The sequence below is a fragment of the Leptodactylus fuscus genome, chromosome 2 (assembly GCF_031893055.1).
Source record: "Leptodactylus fuscus isolate aLepFus1 chromosome 2, aLepFus1.hap2, whole genome shotgun sequence".
NCBI lineage: Eukaryota > Metazoa > Chordata > Amphibia > Anura > Leptodactylidae > Leptodactylus > Leptodactylus fuscus.
The window spans coordinates 138,124,266-138,141,708 of NC_134266.1; the positions used below are offsets into that span (position 1 = coordinate 138,124,266).

Sequence of the window (17,443 nt, forward strand, 5' to 3'; positions counted from 1 at the left end):
TAAAACAAAAAACCCCAAAAACACAACTAGTAAATACAGCATAAAAAGGATCTCCATTTAGGCCACGCCCCCTTTACTCGGCAAAAATTAGAACGTGGTAAAAGTAGAACAACACTATGAAAAAAACGGCGCAAATGCTGCATAAACTAAGCGTAGCGCAGAAAAAGTCCTCAAAAAGGCGCAATGCACACCAAGAATAAGGTGCAAGTAGCTTAATAGATGTGCTCCAATGAGCATGGTTGGACGGTCATTTAGTTAATATGGGGGGTAGAACTGGGCAGCAGTTATACGCAGCTAGCAAGAGCAGAGCACAAAGTCCTGGCAGGTGTAGAAACAACCGTAAAGCACTGTTCAGCTAGTTTGCAGGGGAGAAAAAAAAAAAAAGACTTTTGTAAAGTTAATGAGTTGCAACTGAGAATAAGAAAAGCATCTGTGGAGAGTCTAGGAACAGCAAGGTATGCATTAATTTGCTACAGATTTTCCTACCGACAGGCTTCCTCTTAAGAAGGTTAGGTGTAGAAATAAATGACTAAAAAAGGGTAGAAGGCTTTTTATTGTGAATAAAAAAAACAAAAATGACAATAATGCTGCTTAAGTAGGTACACTGCTCTCTTCCCAGAGCATGCTGAGCCTTACACATACACAATCTGAGCTCAGAGAACATGGATGCAAGGCCAGAAGCAAAACATCTGTCTGGAGCTGGGACAGACAACTGTGAAAATACCTAGATAAGGGGCACAGTACCAGCTGTAATGGGCCTGAGCTCTGCTCCTTGAAGGACGGAGTGTTTAAGGTACATTCGCATCTCAATACTCAGCTGCTCCTCTGAGGTATATGGTAGCTTACTGCTGTTACTAGATAAGGACCTGGACAGCAGAAGTATATGAAATGTAACACTACAAGGATCTGAAAAAGCAGCAGCAATGATAGAACCTGCCTTTCTCTTTTTTTTGCAGGGATTATGGAATGGTTGTAGGAGCAGCAACACCCCACCCTGTACCTTAAACAGCTCCAATCACATCTGGCAGGACAGATAATACTTTTATCATAAACCAGCACAGAGTGGGGGGTGGGTGAGTAAGAGGACACGGGCTCAGGGAAGAAACACTGGAGGTGAGGCCAAGAGGCATTTTCCTGCAGTGCAACCATCTAGGAGTTACACTCTTGGGATTACTTTCTCCAAGAAATCTTTCACTGCCATCATTTCCTAGAAGGGAAAAAAAAAAAAAAAAAAAAAGTTAATGAAAGGCTATGGACCATCTAAAGATTCCAAGGCTTATACTCAACCTCCATTAGTAAAGGGACAACAAATCACAACTGTATTCACCCATGGAAGCCATGCTTCTAAAGGATAATACCTCCATGGAGCATGCTGCAATCCCTTCTTCCCTGAATACACAAGACCTAACTTAGCAGGCTGTTACATTTTTAAGGGTCTGTATTATATGGATACAAGCATATGTACGAGTCTAACATATGTGACTGTAAAACTGTTGCACAGATTTACTAAGAAAAATGTGCCAGAATCCTAGCATAATCTGCACCAAAAAGTCTAATGTGCATTTCCCAAAGGCCCAGATCACATCTGCCATCGGGGATTCCGTTCCCTTCTCTGTTTGAAATATGTGGAGAGAGAAGCGCTGCAAGCAGCACTTTTTTCTCCATATTTTTCATGCAGAGACCACATGAACCCCATTAAAGTCTATGGGGTCAACAGGTTTCCTAAGATAACCACTTTTTTTATTTATTTTTTTAAATGCAGATTAGGCCCAAGCGGAACCCCCCCCCCCCGTGTTATTTTGCGGCCAAAATAACGCGGCGTATACGATCCAGGCTCTCATTGAAATCAATGGGAGCCTATACGGCGCGCAAACTCACACACGCCGTATACGTGCCAGATCACGCGGCGCGTTACATCGTGTGATCTTACCCTAACATTTAAGGTAGCTGCATATGACAGTCCATGTGTTAGCCACATTTACCGGCTTGAACTTCATGCTGGGAACGAGACTTCTGCCAGTATAGTTATCTATGGAATGAGTACAGTCCCTATAGTTATCTAGAAGTCCCTACCTCCAGGTAACACACTGTACCGTACTGTAATTGGTATGAGACAGTATGTTGCTGGGAGGTAGGGACTCCTACTATCAAGGATAACTAGGATGCTAGGAGTCCCACTCCCAGCATGAAGTTCAAGCCGGTAAATCTGGCTAACACATGGACTGAGTTGTGTGCAGCTACCTTTAGGATGAAGGCACACGTTGGCCAAAATTTATTTTTATTTAGAGTAAATAGACAGGCAGCCTGAAAATCAGGGCTATGAAGTCAACTGGCCAGGCCAGACCAGACCACATCTATCAATAGCTGCTGCTCCATTGATTCCAGCCCAGTTGGAATTTTTTTTATCTAGCCCCCACCATTCCTGAGCAATCAGTACAGTTAGTTTTGGGATAGGCTATTTAGACTCTGTACTGTCAGGCGAGCGGTATCAGGCAGGAGCAGACAAGGGGTGTGATTTTGAGCTCTGACACTGGCTGCCTTGATTGGAGCTCTAAATCACGACCCCTGCCTGACATTACATATTGGCTATATCGTTTTTTTGTTTTTAAATAAGCATATCTTCATATAGCCTTTAGAAAGGCTATTCTAGGTATACCTTTCATTCACTGAGCAATGCAGCCGTTTTTTTAATTAACCCGGTTTTCTTGATATGCTAATTACTCTTCAGGGAGCACCGGAAGTCTTCTCACTGTTCCCTGAGCACTGCAGCATCACCAGCTGCCTCAATTTCTCACAGCCCCCTTCTTTACAGATGATCTCTCCTTCTACACCTCTTCACTGCTTCCATAGCAGCTAGTCATGTACAGCGCGATTAAAATCTCGCACATGCGCAGTACGAGAAGAACTATAGGAGGAAGGATCATCTGCAAAGAAGGGGGCGGCGAGAAACTGAGGCGGCTGTCGAAGTTTACATCCAGGGGAGGCAGGTCCTCAAAGCCCAGCGATGATGCTAGGCTGTAAGGCTCGCCCTTCTGAAATGGACAGCACCGATTTCTACGGTAGCGGGGCACATGCCGGGACAGTGTACTGAATTCAGCACACTGTCTGTTTCTATTAGTATATAATAGCACACATTTTTGGGGACATGAAAGGTCTTCTTTAAGGCCAGCAACACAATATTTACCTCTTGACTGGTGCTGTGCATGACTCCAGGATATGTTTTAAACTGAACCTTTGATGGGTTCACCACACATTTCAGCTTTTCTGAGGTGAGCGTTCCAAAGCGAACTGGAATCATAGGATCTGCCTCACCATGACACTGCAGGATGGAGATGTCCTTATTTACACCACATGCAGCCTGCGACAAAGGAAAACCATCTTTTAAAAACGGGAGATGTAGCACACTGCATATTCTACAATACAATAAAATCATAAATGACATTTCCAATAACTTCATTAATATCATTGTGTCCTCCAAATTGTTATGGAAGCTGATATACTTTAAGAGAAGGTTCATACAAAGGAACTTGGAGAAGAAGTCGAGGTGTCATTACACCTCAAATTTCTCTACGAATACTGGGTCCTGAGGAAGCTGTGGTGGAAAGCTGAAGCAGAGGGTTTGTATTCTGAATAGCCTAACACAATGGGGCTGAGCAATGTATGGCCTCAAGCAGTTAATTGCAAAATAACCAAAATGGAAAGTGAGCACAAATAATGGATATGAATTTGCTCATACTGATTATTGTAATTATTTTACATCCATGTCATCCTGTCTCACATTGACTAAAGCATATGTCACTGCCTGTTCAACTATAATATGGAAATATACATGTAAAAAGGGGAGACACCAAAATGATTCATTAATTAAAATTGAGGTAAAATTGTTGTAAATGGTCATTTGATAATTGCTCAACTCTATTTCACACTGTAGCTTCTGCAGCTCATTCAACCACAGAAATCACAGCAAGATCTAGAAAGAAAAAAAAAAAAAAGTTTCTGGCCAGTGCCGCCTAAAAATCTGCTTCAAATGCCTTCATGTGAACCTGCCTAAAGAGGGCGTTCCTGGGACTAAATTTTACCTTTTTGCATCCTAGGTTTTGTCAGGGCTGAATGTCAGGTTTTCGGGTTAGTCTGAACTCAAGGTTATGTGAGTGAAACCAACACCCAAGTAGATCCTCCTACTTCCTCTCCAGTATTCATTAGTATTAGCTGTACCATGAGGGCTGGCTAGTAAAGCCATCCCCCATAGTGCGAGTAATACACACTGAAAGGAGGGAAGAGGCAGATCAACTCTGGTGCCAACCACATGACCCTCAGTTGGAACCAGCCCAGAAGACAGACATGCAGCACTGACAGAACATGGGTTGGAAATGGATGAAACTTAGTCCCCATATATCAACTTTAATACAGGTCCTTATTCAAGCTTCTAATATCAGAGAGAAATATGGCTCAGTCATTGGAAATTAGCCACTTGGAAAACCAATTCTCACGGATCTGGTGATCTCTAGTAGTCACATGTCTGTTTTACCAAGAAAGAAAACATGGGGGGGTGAAGTTTTCTTAATAGCATTCAGCAAACTTAGAAGCTAGCTAAAAGGTCAAGGAGAAACTATATAAATAAAAACAGAAAACTGTAAAGGCATGTTCACACAATGGAAATCTCCATTGTGTGCAGGTCTACACGAGATTATTCCCCACAACCTGCCGTATTGGTTTACTTCTGTGTTGGCTGTGAATATGTTTACCAGTACAAGCAACCAATATAGCGTAGTTCCTATTTATTGGAGGTTTCTTTAACATTTATTCTAATCTTACCTGAGGGAATGTCTTGTGCAGCGGCAACCAACAGCTAAGTCCAACAACTCCAGCAAGTTTGTGTTGACAGGACAGAGCAGTATACAAAGACAGAGCGCCTCCCTAAAAAAAACAAAAAGCATGGGTTATAATCTATGCAGTTATTGCATGTACAAAATATTGATATACAAATAAACTAAGCCATCATAATGTACCACTTAAAGAGGACCTTTCATCAGATCGGGCACAGGCAGTTCTATATACTGCTGGAAAGCTGACAGTACGCTGAATTCAGCGCACTGTCGGCTTTCCCGATCTGTGCCTAGTGTAAAGCGCTATCGGTCCTGGTACCTGTCACGGGATGGTTAGAGTCTATACTATAGGCAATGTGTAATATATATTTCATGTGGAATGTATTCTCTAACCTGTTATATACATCAATGTGTAGTTGGCTGATTAGGGTCTAGTGTGTTAGCACATTGTATGCAAATACCTCTAACTAGTGAGGACCAGTGAGGACAATGGGTGGAGATAATCTGATCAGTGTCTCCAAGAAGATGTTGGATGGTGCATTGTCCATAGTAGACAGGGAGTCTGCTCTCCTTGGCATAGGTGAGGGGGGAAGGATCTGTGACTCAGCCCTTCCCACCCACAGATATAGGTGTAACAGTTTTAGTATATAGTTGTAGCTGGAGTTAGTATGTGTTAGCCGGCCTGTGCACAGCTCTGCAGAGAGCCAGGATATAGTTACAGGACCAAGGAACCAAAGTTATCATTGGATTGTGACTTCTGTGGACTTATTGTTATTACGGTTGATGTGACCGCTGCCGGCTACTAACTTTGTGGATTACAATAAATTGCTGTTGTCTCCCGACCTCTGGCGTCCGTGTTGATTCAAAAGACCATCCGGAGGAAGACGTATACCTTTGCTCCGTGACAGTACCGTAGCAGAATTGTGGCAGAATCAGCGCCCCTTTACTCCGTGTGAAAGGACCCTAACAGCACATTTTGCTAAAGAACAATGGGGGCTAGAGAAACAATTACAACTACACCGGAATTACCAGACCGGCATCTATTGAAGAATTGGGATTTGATAGAGATGGAGAAAGAATACTAACATTAAAGAAGACCTAAGTAAACTACCTTTAACCATTTTGCTGACAGAAGATTCTAGCAGTCAGGTTAAATATAAACAAAAGTATAAAGCTCAGAAAACCCCTTAGAATATGTTCACACAGAGGAAAAGATCGCGGAAAACTTTTCCGCCTTGTGAACATTCTGTGCGACTAGCCACGATGGGATGCCGATGCAGCATCGGCAATCCTTCGCGGCATCCTGCTCCCGATTTAGCCTGAATGAATGGACCGAGATATGGAATAATAGGCCATGTCACTTCTTTTTTTTCCGCTATTAGCTAGCGGAAAAAAAAGCAAGCGGCTCCCATTTTTGCAGGCGGATTTTGCGTCAAAATCCAACTGCAAAATACTCTATGAATATGCCCTTAATGTGTTACATTTCTGCCTCCAACTTACATTTAAGCAGAAGGTTACATGCAAAAACAATGGTTTATGGAATGCAAAGTTGATATATACACCACAAAATTCTAAATCAACAATAGACTGCCCTTACAAATGCTGAAACCAAGGTCAAGCAATCTTTTACTTTATAAAACTAAGGTTCACATGTAGTCTACCAACATACCATCTAATATTAACTGCAACATCAAACCACCAGTATTATAGATAGCATGTGGTATGTGCTTTATGTTGTAGGGAGTCTTTTGGGCCCTCTCAGACTCTAAGGCCCAATAGCTATTGCTAAACCTGCACAGACAATGGCTACAACCCTGACTCATGAACAGCTGCTTAATGAGTAAAATCCAAGTCATGTACAGCAAGTATGCTCTCTGAATTATAAAAGGGGTGATAAAATGCATAAAAGTTCATGTGTCCCTCGCCATTTACTGTACTGCTCCTTCATATAAGTAGAAATGAATACTGCAAGTCTATTCAGCTTCCACCTCAGTCTGCTGTTACTCAAAAATGTTGGCTTCAAAACACCAAGTCCACCATTCTGGCAGAGAAAGGGTTTAGATGACGGTTTCATTAATTTAAAGAGGACCTTTCAGCACTTGGGGCACATGTGGTTTTATACACTGCTAGAAAGCCGACAGTGCGCTGAATTCAGTGCACTATCGGCTTTCATGTTCTGTGCCCCGGGTGAAGAGCTATCGGTGCTGGTACCTATCTCTTCACCATCAGAAGGGTGTTTCTGACAGTCAGAAACACCCTTCCTCAAAGCAGCGCCTATAGCGCTGTACAGTGTGAGCGGGGAGAAACGCCCCCCCAGTACTCGTTTATGGACAAGCACTATCAGGAGGGGAGGGAAACGCCTTTCTGACAGTGAACTACGCTACCAGCACCGATAGCTCTTAACTCAGGGCACAGAACATGAAATCCAATAGAGTACTGAATTCAGTGCATTGTCGGCTTTCTAGCGGTATATAAAACGGCATGTGCCCCAAGTGATGAAAGGTCCTCTTAAATATCTGCTTTTAAACTACATACAAGCTATAAAAACAGATCTAATGTATATTCCATATGAAAATACAATTCCATCAGCCTTCACCGTTATCACAAACTCACCAATTACAGCCCTACAAAAGAACCAAAATGCTCAATATCTTAAGCTAAGAGTATCTGGCAAAAGGAAACATCAGTATAATGCAAACACAGGAGAGCAGCTGGCGCTACAAACTTCAGCATTTTCTCTCTATTATTTAATATCAATGTTGGCATACACAACATGCACACTAGGTACCTGTGAAAATCCTCCAAGGACAATCCTATTGGCTGGAATTCCATTCTTCACCTCATGTTCAATGATACTTTTAACTAAAAATGGAAAGACAAAACAGAAAATCAAGAAATCACCAGAGCAGATATGGTCAGGATCTGTAAAGGGTGCACATGACTTAAATACTTCTGCACTAAGCTGCGTACCATAAGGCTCCGTTCTCACGGAGTAATGCGCCACTCCTTTAAACACGTAAACAAGTGTCAGAGTGAGGCGCTTCAAAACAGATCCCATTGACTTCAATGGATGCCGGCTTACGCGCGCTACACTTTGAAATCAATGGGAGGCTTTATAACCCATTAATTTCAATGTGTAGCGTGCGGAAGCCGGCACCCATTGAAGTCAATGGGATCTGTTTTGAAGCGCCTCACTCGGATACGTGTTTACGTGTCTAAATGAGTGGCGCGTTACTCCATGAGAACGGAGCCTAATGGAGAGGAGCTCAGGAGGTGTATCTGGACCATCCCATCAGGTGCCAAGGGTAACATATAGCTAACACTCAACTACAATGACCAGGATCCTTTATATACACAAGTGAAAAAATCCAATAGAGATTATATTTTGGACAGCTATTTGCCATCAATCGACATCAGTCAAGCTCACTAATATCAGAAATCGGCTCCAATGTTATAACTCTACAGCATGGAAGGGAGAGTTCTCAGGGGGGGAAGGGAATTAGGGCCTTTTTCAAGGGTTAATGCCTGCAAGGAAAGCAAATTCTGACCATGAGTATTTCTACCAGGTCTCTGCATCAGAGCAGGCACCAGCAATATTTAAAGTGCCCATATCCACTATACTATGATGGAGGATAATAGCAAGGGGTTAAAGAAGATCGGTCACCACTCCAGAAATACCTATGTTAATACATACTTTCACTATGAAATCTTTCAAGACCGGTTTATCATAAATCATAGCACATTGCCATTTATCTGCAATTCCTCATGAACATTTATAAATGAGTTGACAACTGGGTGTTACCATGCCTCTTGTCAAAGGGTGGTGCCCCTACAGGCTATGATAGTGTTCAGCACCGACAGGACAGAGTCACATTGTGAAGGGTCACACTGAGCCAAGCTGCATTAAACCAGCATAGCCACTATACAGTGGACGGAGCAGTGTTGTTATAGCTTCTTTAGCATGCCGCAGCCCCTACTATCAGTTGATGAGTGGGGTGTCAAGTGTTAGACCATAATCTTATTCTGATGAGCAATACTAAGAATAGATCATCAATATCTAAACCCTGACAAAGCCTTTAAATGAAAAGAATGGCACTAGAGGTTTCTTACTGCTGTCTGCAGCCTTCTTGATGCCTGCCTCATCTTCTGGAGCATCTGGACTCAAGCCCATTAAGTCGAACCTACAAGGAAAGAATAGACGTTTTGTAAGAAGAAACTCCAGTATTCTGTCAATTTGAAAATTCTCAGGACAGACAGACTTACCAGGCAGGCATCACCATCTTCATGTTCAGTGTTACAGGAATGCGAGGCCTGTATACAGAAATGGTTATAGTTTATCATTCTTTATCTTATCCATCACCAAGACAAACAAAGAAGAGACCAACAAATGCATACTTACGCATGAGGACATATGTATTTCACATGAGGCAATTTAATTGCAGACAGTGCCTCGGCCCAGCCATGTCTATGGTATAAGAGGGAATGGTTAGAACATATCAGATGCCACAATAGATCGGCTGTCCTTAGAACTCCCATAGAAGGAAGTCTAACCCTGCAGTAACACAACCAAGTTTCACCTGTGAAGCTCAGTCCATGTGTTGGCCAAATTTACCGAGTCGGTAAATTTGGCCAACACATGGACTGAGCTTCACAGGCGAAAAGTATGCCGGGAGAGGGACTGCTAGACTAATAGTTATCCATGGTGCTAGGAGTCCCTGCTCCCTACAACATAGTGTCTCATACACATTATGGTACAGGGCAGAATGGCGCTGCGAGGGAGTGAAACCTTGCAATATAGATAACTGAATTGCTAGAAGTCCATCTTCCATACTGTTCAGGTCAGTAAATTTGGCCAACACTTAGCTGAGTTTCACATGTTAAACTCAGTGTGTGTGAATGAGGGTAAGTGTCTCAGGATGGTATAGAGCTCTACACTGATGTAGACAGTATTTTAGCAGCAATGAATTACATAAATGTAAATACCATTGCCATGCTTAACACTGTATACAGTACTAGTAAAAAAATAAATAAAGGGGTTCATACTAAACCCCATATAGTGATGCTGCAGAAGAATGAGTGACAACAGAACTATAAAAGGAGCCTGAGATTATGTTCACACAGAGAAATCTGGCACAGATTTATACTAAGTATAAGGGGGTTTCCATCTTGATTCTGTCTCCCATTGTTTTCAATGGTTGGCAGTGGCTCCCAACCCAATCTTGCCGTTGATTCAGCCTCAACGTTCACAGCACGAGCATAATTATTTGAGCTACTCAGATGCGGATAGTAACCTTAAATTTCTCTATTTTCTGCCATGTGAACCCAGCCTTAGGCTTTCTCCCCACCCCTTGTGCAGCACACATCCATTGTTCAGCTAAGCAGTGCGAGTATGTGTGTCTCTCATTTACCCAACAGCTCTCTAAAGAATATAGATCCTGACTCTACAACAAATGCTCTAACAAAGTATTAGGTTCAAAAGATGTCCAGAGTTTTACAAAAAAAGTCAATATTATGAGGAAGATTTACAAAAAAAATCTTAATAAAAATAGCTACCAAACACAGCTCAGCTTTTATTTCTTATAGCACAGTTTGAAAACTAGCAAGAATCTGTCAGGGCGATTTGGATCACTAAGCCACCCACAGAGGACTAGAGGTTTAGTGTCCCTAATCCCCCAGTTACAAAGCCATCAGCGGCAGGGTGGGTATAAAGCTTTTATTGTGGGCACGAATGGCTTTATTACAGGGCGACTTGGGACACTGGGCCCCAGGTCTATAAGGGCTTGTGGGTGTTTTAGCGTTCAATATCTCCCTGTTTCCATAAGTCTCATCCTGTATTAACCTTTAAAAGGGAATTTACTGCCTCACCCAAGTATATTCAATTGTCCCCACTTTGTTGCAGAGCACATTGCAGTGATACAACATACTTCTGTTATACATGTCACTTTTGCAGATTTTGTGAATAATGTAGATTAGCTGCTCAAGTAGATGGACAATGTCATAGCAGGGTCAACTCCCACTGCATAGGATGGCACAGACAAGGAATGGAGTAGAGGTCCAGGAAGCTTTCTCCCCAATGCAACAACTGCCTCGTTTTCTTAAGACTTCAAATCAAATTCTACATATAACAAATATTTTGCTTCCACTGTAACATACTCTGTAACATGGTGGTGACAGTGGAATAAGCTTGGGGGAATGGTAGATTCCTGCACATGGATGTAAAGTATCTGGATATTCCAGACTATATTACAACCACAAATTTCATTATGACCTTGGATCTAATGACCCAACTGTCTCGTATATGCCTATGATGCTGTTAAGTTTGGCACGTCATCCATAGTTTGGAAGGAATCAGCAGCTATAAGCTTTTCACAATTGTCAAGTTGATAGCAAAAAAGAAAAAAGGAAAAAAAAAAGCGACTAAACCTCCATTCAGGTATATACAATGGATACAATGAATTACTGCCTGGATTCCTGGACCATTGCTTGAGCTTTCTACCACATATCCGCTACATGTGAATACAAGCCCGGAGTGACATACAGCAGCAAACACCACAGACAGGAGTGATATACAAAGCTGGAAGGCTTGCACAGCTGTTATCAGCATTAGGGATAGGCCGGATCACGGATATAATAGGCTCCGCACTCATCCAACTCCATGTCATTGGCACTAGCCTCCTTCCTTCTCCCTTGGCACCCGGCCTGCATGCTGGGATGATCATGAGAAGAGCAGCTGTCAGATGGGAGGACAGATCTGAAGACAATGGAGAACTTACCCAGTGTCCCCTAGGCCATGCAGGAAGATTACCTGTGGACAGGAGACAGACAGTCAAGAAAGGACTGAGCCGGCACTGACTACATAGTGTCCCCACCCTGGAGCCCGGTGCAGGGAAGCAGCAGTACTCGGAGACGTGAGGCACCGCAGCCTCCACTGCAACGACCCGTCCTGCTCCAGCTACATGCCTCACCGCCCGAACAGTAATGTGCTCACCGCTGCGGTCTCTCGCTCCCCTCCGGGTACGGTCACAGCGTCGGTGAGTAGCGGCACAGACATGTTGTTTCCGCACATGCACCGGAGTGATGTCACACACCGCCCCGGTGACCTCTGACCTCCCGAGAAGAAACAATGAGCCGCAGCCGCTAAGCGGATCTAACCCCGGCGCATGGCACGTGATCGCGCCTCTCCCCGTACGTCACGGCCTCACGCAGCTATTGATTAGATGCAAATAAGGCGCCATCTTACGTGCGGCGGAAACTCTCCAAACGCTGTAGAAGATTAAATTTTTCTAGTTGTTTAACTACAAATATATATTATACATTGAGGGTGAGAGCTATTAATTACGTGTTAGCCCCGAAACGCTTCTTAGAGCGCAATAGTATCACACCTGTAACTTTTATATATATTTCAGTGTACAGAGCTGCATAGGGTGTCTTTTTTTGTGGGGCCAGGTGTACTTTTTATTTCCACCATTTTGGAGAATGTCTATTGCTTTTTCCTGCTATGGCAATCACTGTACAGAAAATAATTTTTGTGTAAATCAGGCATATTTTGGACACAGATATATCTAATTTCCATGTGTTTCTCAGTATTCTTTTACTTTTAGTAAAGGGGTGATTCAAATGTTTCATTTATTTTATCTGTAACTATTACAACCATTACACTGCAACCTGGGGCCCCCGAGGTTAACTATCCAGCCCCTGTCACTGCATTCACAAAATGAGGACTAAGGGAGCCAACAGGGTCGGACTGGAATTTTCCGGTGGGTTCCACGCGTTGACTATTAGGGAGCCTTCACACGATGTTACGCTCCGCTCATTCTGAACTTAAAATTAGTTCAGAATGAGAGCGTAAAAAGCGGCTCCCATTGATTTCTGTGGGTGCTGACATACGTGCGCTACCCATTGAAATCAATGGGAGCTGCTTGTTACGCGCTCATTAACTGGATGACGACCGCTGGCTGTATATTTACAGCTAGTGGTCGTGTTCTCTGAAGACCAGCCAATTGTAAAAATACGGCCGGCCTTCACGGCCCCTTGATGGGGATCGGGAGTGGGTGTTAGCTGTTACTAACAGCTAACATCCGTCTCCGTAACGTCCGGTCGGAGCTGAGCTCCGACCGGACGTTTTAACCCCTTGGATGCCGCCATCAAACATGATGGCGGCATCCAAGCGGTTCCGCCAAGTCTGTGTACCCCCGGCATCCCCTGCAGCAAGATCTGAGGGTGCCGCTATCAGTAATATTTAGCCTGGGGTCTGGCAGGCTGCCTGGTGCCCCCAGTACCTGGTTGATCCTGCCGGCGATGTAGGAAGTCAACCGATGCATCTGAATTGGCTGAGTTCCTCTGTAGATTGCAAGACATGAGCAGTCTCATGTCTTGTAATCTATAACAGAGAATGAGTGATGCTTTAATCAAAGCATCAACTGATTCAAGTGTCCTAAAAAGAGACACATGAAAAAGTGAAAAAAATTAAGTGTATGAAAAAAATTAATAAAGTTATAAAACCTCAAAAATCATAGGAGCTACTGGGACATAGTAGGGAACTTGGTGTTCCCAATGTACTTTGCACAGTTTACATATTCACTATTCACCATCCTCTGTGCAGTCACGTCCGGGATACTAATGCTCACTACACCCCCTGATAAATTCTTTGGCGGGTGCAGTTTTCAAAATGAGGTCACTCCTTTGGGAAATACACTTTTCTGGTACCCTACAGGCTCTACAAAAATGACATGACATTCAGATACCAAACATCTGACTCTGTACTCCAAAAGCCACGTAACGCTCTTTCCCTTCTGCACCCTGCTGTGTGCCCGAACTGCAGTTTATGCCATATGTGGGTATAAACTGATTTTAGGGCACATGCAGGCACGGAAGAGAAGGAGCGCTATTTGGTTTTTGGAGCACAGACTTAGACGGTTTGGTTTTTGGAAGCCATGACACTTGCAGAGCTGAAACGCCAGTAAAGTGGAATCCCCTGATATGAGACCTTATTTTGGAAACTACACCCCTGAAGGATTTATTCAGGGTTACCGAGAGCATTTTTAACCCCCAAGTGTTGCTATAGCTTATTATCCATAAATGAATACGAAGCTGATTGTGAGAGGTGAAAATAATTTTTCCAGGAATCCGTCATTTCAGTGAGTAATATGTTGTGCTCAACTTGTATCAGAGATGAACGCTCTAAAAGCTGTTGTGTCTGGGATACCCGCTTAACAGTTTTTGGAGTGTGTATCTCTGCTGACATAAGTTGGGCACAACATATTGGGCACTGAAATGGAAAAACTCTGGAAAAATTTCATTTTTAACTTCTCATTTTAATTTGCATTCATTTCTGGAAACTAAATAAATGCAACACTCAAGGGTTAAAAATGCTCACTACACCACTTGATAAATTCCATCTGAGGGGTAGTGTCTAAAATGGGGTGACATGTCTGTGGATTCCAATTTATTGGCAATTCAGGGGCTTTACAAAAGTGGCATAACGTCCAAAAACCAAACTCTGCTCCAAAAACCAAAATAGCGCTCCCATATGGCATTAAGTACGTTTTCTGGGGTACACCAGTGTCATACATGTGGGCATAAACCGCCATTTGGGCACACAGCAGGGCACAGATGTGAAGGAGAGCTATGTGCTTTTGGAGCGCAGATTTAAATTGTTGGATTTTGGACACCATGTCACATTTGCAGAGACCCTAAAATTGCCCTTACAAAATGGGGTCACTTCTTGGGGAATTCAATGTCACCTCCAGGGCTCTGCAAAACAACATGGTGCCCAGAAAGTCCCTCTAAATCTGTACCCCAAAAGCTAAAAAACGATGTGCTCCTTCCCTTCTGAACCTTGTTGAGTGCCAAAGCAGCAGTTTACACCCACATATATAATTTTTTGCCCCTCGGGATGGCCCCTTAATAGTTTTAGGTGTTCAGGTCTCTGACAACACAAAGTGGGTGCAAAGTATTGGGCACCAAAATGGCATATTTCTTTAAAAATTTCAATTTTCATTTTGTACATTTTTTGGGATGCATTTTTAGGCTCAAACTGATAATATTCCTTGATGGGTGTGGTTTTTAAAATGGGGTCACATTTGAGGGGTTTCCATTGTTTTGGTACTTTAGGGGCTCAGCAAATGTGACATGGCACCTAAAAACTATTCCAGCAATATCTGCCCTCCAAAATCCAAATAGCGCTCTTTCCATTCTGAGCCCCACCATGCACCCATACAGCAGATTATGATCACATACTGCCGTGTTCAGGAGAAATTGTTAAACTGTGGGGGGCTTTTTCTCATTCAACCGCTTGTGAAAATGAAAACTTTGGAGATAAAGGGACATTTTTGCAATTTTTAATCTACACATCCCAAGGTTAGTAAAATCTGTGAAATGGCTATAAGGTCAAAATACTCATTATACCCCTTAAGGCTAAGGCCCCACGGGCCGTATCCGCAGCACTAAAGCGTTGCGGAAAGAACCGCTGCGCGAACGCATTGCGGTTCTTTCCGCAGCGCTTTTAAGAGAAAGTTCACAGAGTTTTCCACTGCAGACTTTCTCTAACATTATATCTACAGGAAAGCTGCCGGCGTTTCCGTAGATATAATTGACATGCTGCGATTTGCAAAGCCGCAACGGCTTTGCAGATCGCAGCGTGTCCGCGCTGCGATCTTTTCCGCAAAGTGGGGATGGGATTCGCACGGGTTTCTTAAGGGCTAGTTCACACAGAGTAAAATGGTCAGGATTTTGACGCGGAATGCGTGTCAAAATCCTGCTCGGAAAACTGCCTCCCATTGAAATCAGTGGGAGCCAGTCATTTCCTTTTTCCGCGAGTGGTATGTTCCCACTCGCAGAAAAAAGAAGCAAGCTGCCCTTTCTTCAGGCGGATTCCGCGACTGATTCAGCCCCGGCGTCCGCCTCATGACACCACTCTCCGGACTAGGCCCATTCATTTGGGCCTAATCTGGAGCAAGAAGCCGCGACAGTTGCGCATTTTGGTCCAGATTCTGACGTGGCTTCCCGCGTCAAAATCCTGACCATTTTACTCCGTGTGAACTAGCCCTAAGGTAACTACTTTTAGGTAACCCGATCACAGAAGTGAGCCTAGCTTTATGTTGTTAGATCTATCATCATAGTAAGTCTAGTAACCTATTATACATTTTGGATGCTTGACCATCACACCTGTGAGCTTCAGTTGGGCACCATTTTGTGGCTTTAACTACCTCCACGCTTCATGGAGGACTTTCCACAAGGTTTCACAGTGTGTCTAACAATTTGTGCCAGTCATGCAGAAAAGCATTGTAGAGGTCAAGCACCAATGCTAGACAAGATGTTACGTCTTACACTCTGCATTCTGGACCTCTTGAGTTTTCCGCCACCATAGTTGTCAAACCTTGTCTTTACAGATCTTGCTTTGTACATCAGGGCATAGTTATGCCAGAATATGAAAAGGCTTTACATATACTGTTATCAGAGATTACAGCATACAATTGTCTACGCATACTGTAGTATTATTACCCGTCACGGGGACTTAGCCCAAACTCAGAAAAAAAGCCATATTTGATTGTACCACCAGAAAAGGGGTTCATCAGGAATTTTTCTATGGCATATCCTTAGGACAGGCCATAAGTTTTTGATTGGTAAAATGGCCAATAGCCGCCACCCACATGGGTCAGCTGTTTAAACCAGCTTCCATTGCCTATACTACACACAGCATAGAGCTGAAGTAGTTGGTTTGGCTCCCATAAATATCCTAGCAGTAGGGGGCCCTACTGATCTCCATTCGGGGAATTCGCATTTTTTGGACAGAAACCCAGCAGACCCAATTAGGGTCTATAGAGTAACCGCTTTTTAAGCAGACTGGGTTTCTGTTTTTAGGGTCCCCAAGTGGATCCAAAGAACAGCAACCTGAACGCAGGTGTAAACCTAGCATAACAGCTGGCTCCTGGGTGGATCATCTGTAGGGCGCTGATTTCAATTTCCCATACTACACCCAACACAGATTTGGAAGCATTTGGCTCCATGATCTTTATAATAGCCGTAGGGTAGTTCACTTCCCATTGAACTCAAACTTCACAAACTAAAGGCAGTGTTGTTCTAGGATGCAAAATTTGTCAAGATCTGGTAATTGACCTCTCCAGTACAATCTGCACTACTGTCAGCATAGTATCTATGGAGCGTACATGTCTGCGTTTGCATGTTTGCAGTAGGTTTTGAAACAATGCCTGGGCTCCATAATAAAGAGAGGTCTCCACATACTTTAGGACTTACAATACAATTCATAGGACAGAAGACATGCTTTCACCTCATATAAATGTTAGTGTCTGTATTGCAGCCAAAATAAACAGCATAATAGATCCTTTTTCATACAAAACGGGCATTCCAGTATTACACCTACTCATGTATTTGGCTAGATACTGATGGAGAAGGTCATTGCAGTTACAGGCACCCCGGTGAGTGAGTGGTAAGCTGTGTTCAGTACTCACCAGTCTCTTCCTGGCACTGAGTGCTGACATCACAGCAAGCCCTGGCGGAGAGAGGACAAAATGCAGCTTACTCCCCAGGGTGTCTGCAACTGCAGTGAGCGCCCCCATCAGTACTGATGGAAGTGTTCATTGCTCTTGTAAGGTAAG

The 17,443-nt window shown here is 43.4% G+C and overlaps 1 protein-coding gene across 1 annotated transcript; it reads right to left on the bottom strand.

Annotated features, from left to right (window-relative positions):
- Window positions 1–534: 534 nt before the first annotated feature.
- On the bottom strand, window positions 535–11,998 carry LYPLA2 (lysophospholipase 2). The gene is made up of 9 exons (XM_075264728.1): window positions 11,815–11,998; window positions 11,600–11,631; window positions 9,226–9,291; window positions 9,090–9,137; window positions 8,937–9,007; window positions 7,615–7,688; window positions 4,816–4,917; window positions 3,185–3,358; window positions 535–1,207 (listed from the first exon to the last, which is right to left on the bottom strand). The coding sequence occupies exons 1-9, from the start codon at window positions 11,890–11,892 to the stop codon at window positions 1,157–1,159; spliced, it is 696 nt and encodes a 231-aa protein (XP_075120829.1). The 5' UTR covers window positions 11,893–11,998; the 3' UTR covers window positions 535–1,156.
- Between the last annotated feature and the right edge of the window lie 5,445 nt (window positions 11,999–17,443).

Coding starts and splice junctions, on each gene's coding strand:
- LYPLA2 (XM_075264728.1), bottom strand. CDS start 11,892: ATGTGCGGAAACAACATGTCTGTGCCGCTACTCACCGACGCTGTGACC. Junction 9,138..9,225: donor AAATACATATGTCCTCATGC/GTAAGTATGCAT, acceptor TTCTGTATACAG/GCCTCGCATTCCTGTAACAC. Junction 7,689..8,936: donor CAAGAAGGCTGCAGACAGCA/GTAAGAAACCTC, acceptor TTCCATTTTTAG/TTAAAAGTATCATTGAACAT.